This window comes from Drosophila hydei, unplaced genomic scaffold (assembly GCF_003285905.1).
Source record: "Drosophila hydei strain 15085-1641.00,03,60 unplaced genomic scaffold, DhydRS2 tig00000172-arrow-pilon, whole genome shotgun sequence".
NCBI classification, from domain to species: Eukaryota; Metazoa; Arthropoda; class Insecta; order Diptera; family Drosophilidae; genus Drosophila; species Drosophila hydei.
The window spans coordinates 2,386,884-2,401,351 of NW_022045682.1; the positions used below are offsets into that span (position 1 = coordinate 2,386,884).

General features: G+C 43.5%; 4 protein-coding genes across 5 annotated transcripts in view; 2 read left to right on the top strand and 2 right to left on the bottom strand.

Annotated features, from left to right (window-relative positions):
- Nucleotides 1-2,219: 2,219 nt before the first annotated feature.
- LOC111602481 (39S ribosomal protein L10, mitochondrial) lies at nucleotides 2,220-3,280 on the top strand. The gene is made up of 2 exons (XM_023319543.2): nucleotides 2,220-2,363; nucleotides 2,454-3,280. The coding sequence occupies exons 1-2, from the start codon at nucleotides 2,342-2,344 to the stop codon at nucleotides 3,212-3,214; spliced, it is 783 nt and encodes a 260-aa protein (XP_023175311.2). The 5' UTR covers nucleotides 2,220-2,341; the 3' UTR covers nucleotides 3,215-3,280.
- On the bottom strand, nucleotides 3,248-6,079 carry LOC111602480 (putative iroquois-class homeodomain protein irx-1). 2 transcript variants are annotated; one of them, XM_023319541.2, is made up of 4 exons: nucleotides 6,021-6,079; nucleotides 4,396-4,448; nucleotides 3,594-4,328; nucleotides 3,248-3,534 (listed from the first exon to the last, which is right to left on the bottom strand). In XM_023319541.2, exons 1-4 carry the CDS (start codon nucleotides 6,021-6,023, stop codon nucleotides 3,339-3,341), a joined length of 987 nt encoding a protein of 328 aa, XP_023175309.1. In that variant the 5' UTR covers nucleotides 6,024-6,079; the 3' UTR covers nucleotides 3,248-3,338. The 2 variants fall into 2 exon arrangements, with proteins under 2 accessions (XP_023175309.1, XP_023175310.1); XM_023319542.2 differs by lacking the exon at nucleotides 6,021-6,079 and adding an exon at nucleotides 5,299-5,418 and having other exon boundaries at nucleotides 3,249-3,534.
- Nucleotides 6,080-6,246: 167 nt separating this feature from the next.
- Nucleotides 6,247-9,126, top strand: LOC111602456 (TBC1 domain family member 15). Its single transcript, XM_023319516.2, has 3 exons — nucleotides 6,247-6,494; nucleotides 6,590-7,484; nucleotides 7,546-9,126. The coding sequence occupies exons 1-3, from the start codon at nucleotides 6,381-6,383 to the stop codon at nucleotides 8,658-8,660; spliced, it is 2,124 nt and encodes a 707-aa protein (XP_023175284.1). The 5' UTR covers nucleotides 6,247-6,380; the 3' UTR covers nucleotides 8,661-9,126.
- A 2,395-nt stretch (nucleotides 9,127-11,521) lies between these two features.
- The window catches only part of LOC111602455, a 35,728-nt gene continuing 32,781 nt past the window's right edge, over nucleotides 11,522-14,468 (bottom strand). The window contains exon 17 of the mRNA XM_030223379.1: nucleotides 11,522-14,399. Coding sequence (XP_030079239.1) covers nucleotides 11,606-14,399 — 2,794 coding nt within the window. The 3' untranslated portion in view covers nucleotides 11,522-11,605. The remainder of the gene's footprint in view (nucleotides 14,400-14,468) is intronic.

Here is a 14,468-nt window from a genome sequence, read left to right on the forward strand (position 1 = left end):
TAAACAAAATACCTAACTGTTTACTGTACTACATACTACTTACTATCCATACATACATACATACAAGCATATATACCTACTATCCCTATTCGAAAAGATATGAAACAACACACGTTTAAGTTTATGATTGGTGAACAACACTTGACACACACAGACGCAGATACACACTCACATACAAATATACTCAGTTACCGCCCGCATTTTACAAAGTTTCAACGCTGTTAATTAAGTTTCGTTTCTATTTTTATTTCTTAATCAATTTCAATTTCAATTTTGTTCCTCGGCTCCATGTGTTGCGCGCCTTAGCCGCACGTATCGCATTGACCCGAAGAACGCCGCAAGCGCCACCTGTCGCCAACTGCTGTTAAGCACAATTAGGTTTAAAGATGCGCCCAGAGGCTTTTTCCTACAATTACAAACAAAATAACAAGTAGATTACACACATACACACACACGCATACACATTTATATACGAGCACACTTATACACATACATTAGACACATACAACTACATATATATAAATTACATTTATTAAATATCTATTTAATTATAAACAAATATGTGTTAAGCCAAATATTTTAACGTTTAGAGACAAGTTTTCCTCTCGATTCTGTTGCTTCAATTTTTAGCTTTTGCAAGCGGCGCACGGCGACGTTGTCGTTGCTTTGTGTCGCTTGTTTCACTATTTACACTCTTTGCTTGAAAAATTACAGTCAAACAGAAACAGCGACAACTATTACAACAACAACAACAACACCATCACTGCCACAACACTGTACATGAAACTAGTTCAAGCAAAGTTGGGTGTTCTATTTATGTTTCTTAAATGTTTAGTTCTTGAGCATGAAACTTTGTAAACTGCGAGGCAGGTAGAACGTATATACACATACACACATACTTATATATATACATATAAATATATATATTTATATAATTATATATATATATATATCAATATATATATAGATAAAAATGTCCCCCTCTGTACACTCCTTAAACTTAAACGTTTTCACACCCACTTGTAAATTATGTGACGAAGAAAAAAAACAAGAAAAAAGAAAAGAAAAGAAAATGGAAAAATTATAAAAGTAAAAGCAAAAAGAAATGTGTAAAATATTTAAATTATTTAGCGTCTAAACGATAATTCATGTAAATGTAAATACAGTTTAATTAGTGTTTAGCGCGTATTTAGTTGTATGTTTTAAAACTAAACTCTGTACATTATATAACACGATAAACAAACAAAAACAAATATATATAAATATATATATATATATTACGATTATGAGAAAGAGATCAGAGAAGTAAAAAATCGCAAGAAAGAAAAAAGAAGAGAAGAGAAAAAAGAAAAAACCATTTTTGTCAGTAAACACAAGAAGAACAGATGAAACGCTATTGTTTTAAGACATTTTTAGTTATTTTTAAGTTAATTAATGAAGAAAACGATTAAATTACACTTATTTCTAAGTGAATTAATAAACCAATTCAATAAACTTTTTCTGTTAAATGATTCGTTTTATTTATTTTTCAACTAATTCAACTTTACCCCAACGTCCAAATCCAGTTCGTTCACAATAGTTGTTGGTTGTTCGATGATAGACCGTTATCAGCCCACAAGATCCACTAGCGAAATGCAACTTATAGTATATATACATATATATATATATAAAACACAACACGCATGTATATATATATATATATATATATATATATATATATTTATATATATTTATATATATAGATGTTAATGTTATACCTGTAATTAAATAAATTCTATACCTATGCATTATGTGTGAAACTTTTGTTGATATTTGGTCGGCAGCTAATAGAATGGTGATCCTATGGATAGAGTTTAAGGGGCTATGGGGTATCAACATTTTTTTTGAGATTCCAAGTTTGGCCTAAATGAGAACAGTCTGTGAATGTTATGTATTATATTTAAAGTTTTCTCTAAAGCAATTTTAACATCAGCAACAGGGAGTCAAATTAATATATTAGTAACACTTCCGAGTTGTTAAGCTATAATAAAGTAAGATGATAGATGAATATTTTATTCAAATCGACTTACCAGCTTCGGGAACACTTTCAGCTTAATAGTTTTGGGAACGGTTGGATGCGCTGCTATCACTGATTCTTTTAACATTGAGCTGTTACTAACATTAAACAATAACAGCAACAGCTGCTTTGCACGCATTTTATGTTATCGATATACAACTGTTTTACTATCGAAATAATTATTGCGGAAAACGTTCGGCCCGCTGATTATTAAGTTTATTATTGTTAATAATTAGATAATAGTAAATAAACGTAGTTATATATTAGCGCCAATTGTATTCAAAAATGTCCAGTCTTATACAGCAAGGTAAGCGTACTAGCCGCAAGCACGTTTGATGTTAGCAGCAGCACCTGTGTGATTATACAATTCATTTATTTACGCGCTGCCCATTTGCAGGCCTGCCTCTCACATCGGCTCGTGGACCGCTGTTGCAGTTCCTGCGCTTTCGTGGCAAAATAAATATACAACGACCCAAGGATCCGCACTATGAGCGTGCCCGCGTTATTGCCGTCACGCAGCCCAAATATCCCAAAGTATCACAGGCACTCACCTGCTTTCAGTCGCGAGCGGAACGTATGGGCGCTCAAGTGGACAATCCCTACAATGCAATCATAGCCCGTGAGGTGCGCAACTGGCTGGATCACTCCAAGCTGGTGGCCATCTACCATTTGAACTCCATAACGTCGGACGAGATCTTTCGGGTACGCGTGCAGCTGCACAAGCAGAACTTGCATCTCAAAGCCTATGGCCGGAAGATCATTGCACAAGCTGTAGCCGGCACGCAATACGAAGCTATTCTGCCCCTGTTCCACTCCAACCATTGCATTGTGTTTTCGCCCGATCAGCAGCGAGTGGGCGCCCTGCTGCGACTGACCCGCAAGGTGCCGCAAATGGTGTTGCTGGGTGGCATTGTGGAGCAGACGCTGCTCAGTCGCAACGAGCTGATGGACTTTGCTCAGATGCCTGGACTCCAGGCGGCACAGGCGCAGCTGGTGCAGACGCTGAACATGGCAGCGGGCAATGTGGTGCAGCAGCTCCAGGCGCACCAATGCAATCTAATCAAAGTGTTGGACGTGCACGCTAAGGGCAACCAGGAGCAGGGGCAGGAGCAGGCTCAGAATCAAAAACAGGAGTCGGAGCAGGAGACGCAGACATAAGTTACAATTGTTAATTAACAATAACAGCGAAAAGAAAATAATATTCCTCATTTGTCTTTCATACTACATATAAATTAGAGCTTATTGACTAGATTGCACTTTTCCAACGGCCTGGAATGTCGTCCTAGGAGCTTATTGTGGCTGCCATGTGATGTTGCCAGCGCTGTCTGCAGTTAAAGGCCAAATTCGCTAACGCCTCGGCGGCATCCAGCTCGTCCTTGTGATGCAACAACCAGCGTTCGCCACGTGCCGCAGCAGTGGCATCGCTGGTGAACAACATTTCGCTCTGCACCGGTCGATCCTGCCCAACGCATTTGTGTCTATGGAAAAGCAACGTATTTAGCATAGAGTAGCAGTCGCTGTACTAAACTTGGTTTACCTGCTCGTATTCCACTCAAAGTGATAGTTGTGCCTGTCGGGCGTGAACCTAGCAGCACTCTCCAGCCACTTGTTCAACTGGTTGCCAGTGCTGTCTCTTGGAGCCGTCGACATACTCGCATCCAGAGCATTGCTATCACGCAGATATTTCTCCATCATCTGCTGCTTGTACTTGGCCTTGCCAGCCGGCACAGTGGGCAATAAGGGCACGCGCTCGCTTTGCTGCTGGTGGACCTGCTGGTGCTGCATCTCGGATTCCACATAGAAATTGGGCTTGTATGCCGGCGACGAGTAGTTGGAGGTGGCATTATTGCCATTGCCATCGCTGCCTGTGCTGCGGCTGGACAACTCGTCGTCGTCGTCGTCGCCCTCGTCATCTTCGGCTGCACACACACGCATGTCCTCCTCCCAAATGCTATCCTCGGACGAGATGCTAAACTGTTCCACATTGCCGCGTGCATTGTGATTGTAGTTCTTGATCAAATGTCCCCACGACTTTTTCGCTTTTTCACGCTCCGAGTTTTTTAGCTTGCGCCGCCAATTGGCAAACCAATTGCAGATCTGTGTATACGTTAGGCCCGTCTCGCCGGCCAGCTGCTTCTTTTCCTCTCTGCTGGGATACGGATTCTCGCGTCGTCGTATCAGCCAATCCTTCAGCATGCGCTTGATGTCGGGCGTAAACAAACGCTTCGTAGTTCGTGCCAAATGCAGGTCATCCTCTGGCGGCCAGGCACGTCTGAAACTCACACTCTTCGACATAAGCTACGATAGAATTGCTTCAGTTTCTCTCAGCTTTCACTCACCTGCTGTGCCTACGATTGCGCTTGGGGCGACACGATTTTTCCATGACTGCCAACTGTAATTAAAAGATATATTTAAAATAAATTCTCATGCTCATCGTAAACATTTCCCCTGGCCCAGGTTATTGCTCATCCATAATTAATGCAATCGACCCGAAATACGCTGTAAGGCAAATTCAGTTTCAAAACATTTTCTTATTTTGGGTGGGTGGCGCTATTTTTGTCCACGAATGCCGAACAGAATTTTCATGTTTTTTGCCGTTGTTTTCACTCGATAAAAAAAAATAAGAAACGATTTGACTGTGTCGGAGCAAGATTCTGAGAGCCAATGCGTGTGGGAGAGCTGGCGTTGGATATCACACGATCGAATGAGAATGATCTCTATAAAGGGCGTAATGTCGTGTAAATTGTTGGCATGCGAATCAAGAACCGATTCGGATTCAACTTGTGTGCTCTGAGCACGATAGCTCGTATCATTTTTTGTTGTTTTTCATTGATAAAACTCGGTGGCCATGTTTTCAGCAGATAGATCAGCATATATATATATATATATATATATATATATGTATATATATATGTATATATATATATGTTATGTACCATTTCTAAAAAAAAAAACCATTTAAACTGTTTATGCTGCTCAAAGGCTAATTTTTAAGTACAGATACTTTTTCAAGTTCCACTATCTCTTGGCACTTGGGATAAGTTTTGTTGACATTATTAAGTATTATATAATCCTCGCATAACACAAAGGAACAATAGATTTGTTTTTTAGTTGATGATTTGAACCAATTTAATCTCTGGCTGCTTTCAATGGCAATTCGAAATTGAGCTTTGCCAAATTGTATTTAAGGCCTTGGAGCATTGGGTCAGCAGCCAGTGGCCGACATGGATAAATTCACCCACCTGTGAATATTCAATTTCAATTGTCCTAAAATGCTTTTTCTTTGCTTTTTTCTTGAACAGCGCGAAAAGTTTTGAAAACGTTTTGAACGCCGAACTCGCAGATTGCACACTGAACGCTCGTCCAAAATCTGTTCAAAAACTGCCTGAAGATTGTTTTCGAATGCTCGTACGAATATCGATTCGGGCGCCATTCGGGAAAACGAAACTTGCACTTATCACACACACACACACACACACAGAAAAACAAATGAGGCACTTTTAATCTATTTACAAAACTCGAGAAAAATATGTGTGGTACACACATAATGCCACCGATTTTCAAAGAATCATCGAACGTGCCTGTTCCGGCATACGCTACCAAGCTATCAAGCCAAAAATTGTTGAACTGATCATTAACTATTGAGTGTCATATGGCCCATGTGTGTAGAGTGCACAAATTTACTTTCGCTCTCGATCAATTGGTCGCGAGCTGTTGGCCATGATGTGACTTAATTTAAATTGTGTTGCAAGTTATTTCAAAATCTTTATAAATATGCACAATGAAATGATGAGGCTTATTATATCAAAGAAAGATTTCAGTTCAGAATGCAGAAAAAAACTGTGACAAAAAACAATAGCAAAGGAAAAATAATATTCAAAAAAAAAATAAAATAAAATAAATTAACATTTAAATAATTTACAATAAGAATAGAATATAAGCTTAAAGTTTAAATTTTAATTACCATTTAATCGTGGTGACAATTTTAATGTAACGTATTTCCTCTTTAAATTTAACATTACGTCAGAGTTGCCAGAGTTGAAGCAAAATACCAAAAAAAATAAGAGACTCTTAGTTTCTTAGAATCAAAGAGTGTAACAGCACGCCAGAGTTGCCAGTACGCTTAAATAAATACTAAATAGCTGTTTACATTAAACAAAAGCCTATCACTACTTAACTGCAATAAGTTGGCATCGCCACATTTGTGCAGTGTGTACACACCAAATTTCTATCCAAATTTCAATTGTTTATATCTAGAACGTAATAATTTGCTGAAAATTTTTTATTGCTACCTTTTGCAAAAAAATCGAAACGGCTGGCCGCTATGAACGAATCGGTGCGCTATGAGCGCTGCCAGCAAATACAGCTGGGCGTGCTATCCGAATCGCAAGAGGGTATCAAAGCATCCGAATCGGATGTACCACAGGGCATTGGTAACGTAAGTTAAACGTCTCTGCCCCTAAAAGTCTTTGTTCATTAACACTGACTCATATATTTATATTAAATGCCCACATATTTGTTAATTGTGTGCAGGTGCTGTGCACTCACGATGGCGTGCTGCTGAAGAAAGCGAATGCCGAACATATTGCCGATCTGAACACCAGCGGCTCTTTGTCTTTGGTGGAGTACAGCCAGCCAAGGCGTCGTTTGTATCTGGAGTGGCAGCCCAATGATAGCATTATGATAGCCGACGACAGCCAGGATCAGGGTGATTGGGCGCTGGTGGATAGAATATCGGGTCGTACACGCACCACATCCGAATGCAGCGCCTTCAACACAAAGCCCGCTGAGCTCGGCAGCAATGGAAATGCAGCAACAGCACGTGCTCGCATAATGCGCGCATTACTAGATGATTTGGCTGCCGTTGAGGTGCGGCATCGAGGTCAGACCATTAGATTTATGCGTAAGTCCGATAACAGCGTGCACTGCGAGTTCTTCTTTCAGCATGGAAACGCAGATTTGTTTGTGCGCTCCATGCGCCAGCAGCATTTCATTGAGAGCTCCGAGACGAGTCGCAGTGGCAGCGAGGAGTATGCCATACTGACCACGGAGAATCAGAAGCTCAAAAAGACCTTCGCCGAACTGGACATTGGCGAGATCAAGGCCAGCCAATTGCCCAGAGAGAGCTGGCTGCCCAACAAGTTGGCTGGCTTCCTTGGCACCATACCGGACTATGTGCAGCCGTCGTTTCAGCGATCGCCGAAATCACGTCCTGGTTCACTAGGGCACAACGATCGCCAAACCTCGCCCTCGGACAACTATCAGTTCATTAAGTTAAGCGGCAGCACGAACAGCGCCTGCTCCTCCAACAGTCAAAGTCGCGGCGAGAGCGCCGACAAATCGCCAGCGGACAGCGAACTGGAGAACCTGAATGCTCAGGATGAGAAAATAGTTAACAATCTGCCAGCACGCCAGAGCGTGCACCGTGGTATGTAATCGCTAATTATGGTAGATTGTCCAATTTAATTGACAGCAATCTTCGCTTTTAGGTCAACCGCTCAATGAGGCTCAGTGGCGGGAATTTCAAACCCGTGATGGTTGCATCGTGGACAGCCTGCGTATTAAGGATATCATCTTTCGAGGAGGCATTGTGCCCAGTCTGCGGGCCGAAGTCTGGAAATACTTACTAAACTATTATCAATGGTCTGACACGGAAGTAGAGCGCATTGAACGGCGCAAACTAAAATCGTTGGAATATTATAAAATGAAGGCTCAATGGCTGTCCATGTCCACGACTCAAGAATCTAACTTTTGCGGCTATCGCGACCGCAAGTGCCAAATCGAGAAGGATGTAAAGCGCACGGATCGTTCGCAACAGTTCTTTGCCGGCGAGGATAATCCAAATCTGATGCTACTCCAGGGCATACTCATGACGTATGTTATGTACAATTTCGATTTGGGCTATGTCCAAGGCATGTCTGATTTGCTAGCGCCCATACTCGAGATACAGGTGAATGAGGTGGATGCCTTTTGGTGTTTCGTTGGCTTCATGAACATGGTGTTCAGTAATTTTGACATTGACCAGGCGGGCATGAAGACGCAGTTTGCGCAGCTGCGCCGACTGCTCGAGGTTGCCAATGCGCCGCTCTTCAACTACATGTGCAGTCACGACTCGGACAACATGTACTTCTGCTTCCGTTGGCTGCTCGTCTGGTACAAGCGAGAGCTGGACAATGACGACGTGCTCAAGCTGTGGGAGTGCCTGTGGACGCGTCTGCCTTGTGCCAACTTCCACTTGCTCATCTCGGTGGCCATACTCGATCAGGAGACGAACGTGATTATCGATAGGAAATATGAATTCACTGAAATCTTAAAGCATGTCAACGAACTAACCGGCACCATCGACTTGAAGCGTACTCTGGAAACAGCGGAGGCCATTTATTTGCAGCTGAAGGGATCCGAGGCGTTACCCAATGATATACGCCACATCATTGGCGAGCCGCTGCTGCCCCCGGCGGATGGCGAGGAGCGACCGGAGGAGGAGCCTGCCTACTCGGACGACGGTTTCGATGAGCTGGGCGAACTAACGCCCGAAGAGAAGCGTCGCAACGATGAGTTGCTCGAGGAGGCGCTGGAGCGATCCCTATATTTAAATTACATATAGGAACTAAGCCAAAACTAAGCCGAGGGCAAAATTATGCGCAAATTATATATATATATAGCCTTTAAGACTCAAAGTTTACTCTCGTGTCGAGGTGATGTTCCCCTTCTTTTGGAGGGGGGGACTCCACCGTTAAAGTGCTTTAACTGCTAATGCACCGATTTATATATTGTATATTATACATGCATATATTTGTACGTTTTTTGTATTTATTGTAAGTTCTTATCCCTCATCCCCACATCCCCCATTGGCTTAAGCGATCGGCACAACTAAAACGATATTTGAGCAGCGAAGTTAGAATTAGACCTGTGTCTGTATGTCAATTTATAAATTGAAATTTTAATTTAACGCAATGCTAAAAGCAGCTTCTGTTGCCTCTAATTAAGTTTAACTCAATTACTGTGAATATACAAGCATATATAAATCTATAAATTGCGTAGTAAACACCAACTGAAGTCTCATTTTTTCGATGATTTGGTTCGATATTAAAGGACTTTCAACTGGGCTGGTTAAATACAGATTCTTAAAAGTTCTACGTTGTGGAACTCGTTACAATTTAAATTCAAATTCATTCAGAGAAAACATTTTCAAACACTTTTTAGTGGCACTTGACGTTGGCATGGGGATTTTGTTTAGTTTTTCTATGTTTTTAAATATGAAATGGAGGTTGCCGTAGAAGGAGTTGTTGGTTCGGGTCTTGGCGTTATTTGCCTTTATTTAATGCTCGAAGTGAGCTATGGAAAATATTAAGCAATGCAAATAGGACTGGGTTCAAGGTAACCTCGAGTTTGGGCAACTAAAGTGTTGTTACTTGTTTAAAATTTAAATTCCATTTGCAATGAAAAGTAAAAATGTTTTTGTAATTTTGGAAATTTATTTTTCATATATTTATCTTGTTGTTGTTGCTGTAGTTGTGTTTGTTTAATTATCATACTTTAATTAAGATTTATACTTAGCATCTCTAATTTAAATTGTTATTTGCTCTTGTCTGTTGGTGCAACTGCTTTTTGTTTTTGTTTCGTTTACTTTTTATTTTATTTTATTTTAAATATTTTTTTGTTTAGTTTAATGGATCGAAGTGCAAACAAAAATAATGTACTTCCATTTAATTTATATATATATATATATATATGTATATATATATATATATATGAATTGAAAATGCAATACATTTACGCATAAATATTGTATTTCAATTTGTTAATAAACATTTTTTGTTCTTTTTATCAATTTTGTTTGCTGATTTGTTGTTGTTGTTGCTTTGTTTCAATTCATTTTTAAAACATACAAAATACAAATTAAAAACTTACGCAATATAAAATTGTTTTACTAATTACATAAAATTAAAATTAATGAAAATTAAAAGCGATTTGACGACAATGTCAATATCTATATATATATATATATATATATATATATATATATATATATTATACATATATATATATATATAGAACATGCAGAGTACATAAAATAGTTTAACATAGGCATAGGACGATCAAGTAAAAAAAACATAGTTCGGGCTTAGGTCACATACACACACATATTCATTTCAATATATATATATATATATAATAAAGTGGAAACAAATTGGTTGAGAAATACATGAATTGGGACACTGATACGATCCGACTTGATACGATTAAAGATCCATTAAAGATACTAAAATATGTACAGGTTGTTTTTTCGTTTTTTTTTTTTTTTGTTTTTTGTTTTGTTTTGTTTTTGTGATTAAGTTTAACTCTTGTGAAGGACGACAGCATTGAACCCAATTAAACTATATCTATATATCTGTATATATGTGTGTGTATACATCATAATAGGTGTTTAGGTGTGTATGTGTGTCTTGTTAATCAATCAATCTGCTTTTAAGTTAGTTTTTTTTTGTTTAAACATGATTTTTTTGTTTTCGTTTTTGTTTTTGTTTTTCCTTTGCTTAACCTTTTTATCAATAATAATTTGCAATAATTTAAACCGTTATTTATCTGCTTGTGTTGTGGGCCTAGAATAGGGGGCGTGGCAGTCAATTCGGCAGCAGCAAGCCTCATCTTGACACGCACCACCGACCGAAGCCCACCTCCACATTGTTACAATTAAATTATAAGCGCTTTTTTTTAATATACTCGCACGACAAACGTCGCAATCCAGCCACGCCCATCGCGTCCAGGCCACGCCATTGTTGCAGCAGGGCGTGGTTGGTTGAGATGTGTAGGCGTGGCTGGCTATGGCGACAATTGCCGGGCAACTTCTTCATCTTCTTAGCTGAGTTGGGTATGCATAAACAGGTGTCTGAAGTGTGATTGCCCCGATTGTGTTGCCACAAGCAGCAACTGTGGCACACGGAAGCATTCAACACTCGGGTGTCTGTTGCAGCAGCTGCATCCCACTCAAGCTACTAGCTCTACTCTATCAATGTTTATATATATACGTATATATATATATCATATTTATATATATATATATGTATGTATGTGTGTGTCTGTTGGGGGTTTACTTATATTTTACACAACTTTAAGCTTAAGTGTTCTACTACTTCTATTCGCACTAATACGCGCTCTTGTTCTGGTTCTCGCATTGGAACTAGTTCGCGTGCATCTGCTTGTTACATTTAGCCTTGAGTTCAATTTGCGTGCGTTTCTTGTCTCAGCTTTAGCCGCTGCTCGTCCGTTTCCGTTTCCGTTACCGTTACCGTTACCGTTGCCATTCGCATTTCTCGTTCGACTCTGCTTGGTGGCCTTTTTGAGTTGTTGTTTTTGTGTTTCCTTTTGCTTTTGCTTTTGCTTCTGCTTGTTGTTTTTGTTTTTAGCGTTTTCAGCTTTAGGTTTCGTATTTATATTCTTCTTCTTAGTGTTGTTTTTGTTGCAGTTGCTGTTGCTGTTGCTGTTGCCCTGTCTGGTTCGGACGCCCACATGCGGGGCGCTGTCGTTTGGCTAGGCGCTTCGCTTTACTCATTCATTCCGGTCCTCAGACTCGCTGCCCGCTGATAGATTTAGGGTTGCAGCATCTGCCGATTGACGTGTGTGACGCGTGGAACGCAGCTCGCGTCGCTTCTCTGGGGGCTGTTCGGATTCGTTGCCGGAACGCGGACGCTTTAGACGATTGGAAGAGCGTCGATTTTCTTCGGCAGCAGCTGCTGCTGCCGCTGCAGCGGCAACGGAGGAGCTGCTGCTACTGGAACCACTCAAATTGGCCACCGAATTATTAGCTGCACCACTAGCATCCAGATCCTCAACGCTGCCGCCATGACTGCTGCCCGGTGCGGCGGGTTTCTTAAGTATGGGCTGAATGATCAGCTCGTCGGCCTCCTCGTAGGGAGGCGGCAGTTTAGCGGCATCAGCTGCATTCGTTATGGTCAACGAAATGCGTGATTCACTGCGTTCCGATCGTTCGCTGCTGGTGCTGGCGCCACTGCTGATGGGCGGTGCAATTGTGATCGTTGTCTGTGATGGCAGATTCGCTGCAATTGCCGCATTGGCTGCATTCGAGGCGCTCGCATTCAACGGCGTCAGCGTCACTTTATCCTGCTCAGGCGTGGGTGTTGGCGGCGCTGGCGTTGAGGAGCTGCTGGAGCCGCTGACACCGCGCAAACTTTTCTCGATGCTGGCGCCCAAATTGAGAGGCAAACCAGCAGCTAAAGCAGCAGCTGCCAGCTCATCCTTCGTGGGATGCAGCTCGCTGCGTGCACGTTTCGATTTGTGTTGTTGCTGCTGTTGCTGTTGTTGCTGCTGCTGCAGATGCTCTGCATCCAGAGCGGCTACATAGGCGGCGGCAGCATTCAAGCTGCTACTGCTGCCCGACGAAGAGGTGGGTATCAGCGAGATGCCCGAGCCCAGTCCCAAGGACTTGGTATAGAAGTCCATTTGCTGTTTGAATGCATCCTGTTCGCGTTGTCGCTTGGCAGCCGAACTGCTGCTGCTGCTTCCGCCGCCGCCACCTCCAGCGCCAGCTGAAGAGGATGAGCCGCCTGTTAGGCCAGCTAGACTGGCTAGCGAACCAGGTCCACTCAATGGCAGCGAGCCGCCGGCAGCTGCCATCGCCTGAGCGGCCATCTCAGCGAGCAGCGCCTGTGAGAATTCACTGGACATGCCTGGGATTTGAGGCATTTGAGCAGCTGCAGCTGCGGCTGCTGCAGCGGCAGCTGCTGCCGACTTGGAGCTTTTGCTGGCCGAGCTGGAGCCGCCGCCGCTACCGCTGTTCGAACTAACGGATGATGTGCTCGGCATTTTGCCCTGCGAGAAGGCCTGTAGTGCAGCCAGATCCGTTGGCAATGCACCACGGGCAATGCTCTCGAACCACTTCTGTTGCTCCTTGGCGGATGCTTCGTTGGCAGCAGCTGCTGCAGCAGCACGTTTGCTGGCGGCACTGGAACTGCTGGTGCTGTTGCTGTTCGAGCTGCTGGGCGTGGGTAGCGGAGGCATGCCCAAAGAGCTCATGAGACGGGTGGCTTGTGCCAAATCCATGCTGCTCATGCGACTGAGCGATTCGAGCAAATGAGGATCGGCACCAGGCATTAGTAGACTGGACAACTGTGCCATATCCGCGGCACTGGGCGTGGCTGAGGCAGCAGAGTTGCGTTGACTGCTGCTCTGGCGGCTGCGACTGGAACTCGAGCTGGATGGCGTTGTCACCGTATTGGCGCTCATGCTGGCCATGGCATTCATCAGATTCGCTGCCGAATTCGCCGCCGAGTTGGAGGCATTACGTGAATTGCTCGATTTGCTCGACTGCGACTGATGCGACTTGCCCGACTGCGTGGATCCGGTGACAGCTGCTGACGAGGTGGCTACACCATTTAGCAGATTATACTGCTGCGCCAGCTGATCGTATGCCGAGCCCAGTCCACTGGTGCCCAGCGAATACGGATTGAGGCCACCAAGGCCCATGGGTGGATACAGCAACGAGGGATTCGGGAAAAGGAATGGAAATCCGGCTGCAAGTTGCGATGCAGAGGCGTTCGAATTCTTGCCTCCCGAGGAGCTGCCCGCTCCGCTGCTGTTGACTGCAGCGGCGGCAGCAACGGCTGCCAATTGAGCGGCTTCGTTCTGTTGTTGTTGTTGTTTCTTCTTGCTGGCCGCCGATGAGGACGAGGCGCTGGAGGAGTTGCCCCCAGCACTGGACTGCGACTGGCTCTTGCCGGTGCCCGCGTTTGTGCTGCCTGTGAGGCCGCCAAGCGTTGGTCCCGCAGCAGCCATGAGCGCAGCCAGTGACTGGGCATCCATGCCGGCTAGATTACCCAATCCGCCCATGCCGGCCAGACTGGCGAACAGATTCATATTGTTGAGATTGCCCAAGCCGGGCATATTGCTCATACCGGGCATGCCGCCAAATGGCATCGAGAGCAGCGGATTCTTCGGATCGAAGGCGGCGAGCGGATTCTTCGGATCGAAGGCACCCAAACCGGGCAGATTGGCCAGCAAACTGGGATTGAGGCCAGCCAGCGAACCGAACTGCAACGCCGCCTGATCCAAGGCTGCCGCCGACTGTGACTGCCTCGACGACTTCTTCGAGGAACCACTCGAATTGCCAGCCGGCGATTGAGCAGCGCTCGGCTGTTGTGTGTGACTGCTGGAGGAGGCGTTGCTCGAATTAGACGATGGACGTCCACCATGCGACTTGGAAACGCCGTAGCTGTTGCTGTTGTCCATAGTGTTAACGCTGGGCTTGGGCGAAGGCGCTGACATCGGATTCTGCATCTGTTCGAGCCATTTGGGATCTACCTCATAGTTGGGATTCTCGGTGAGCCTGCAAGCCACAAAGAGTGGGAACATATCATTATGTATGCTCATCATCTACTTATCTTTGTAGATTTAC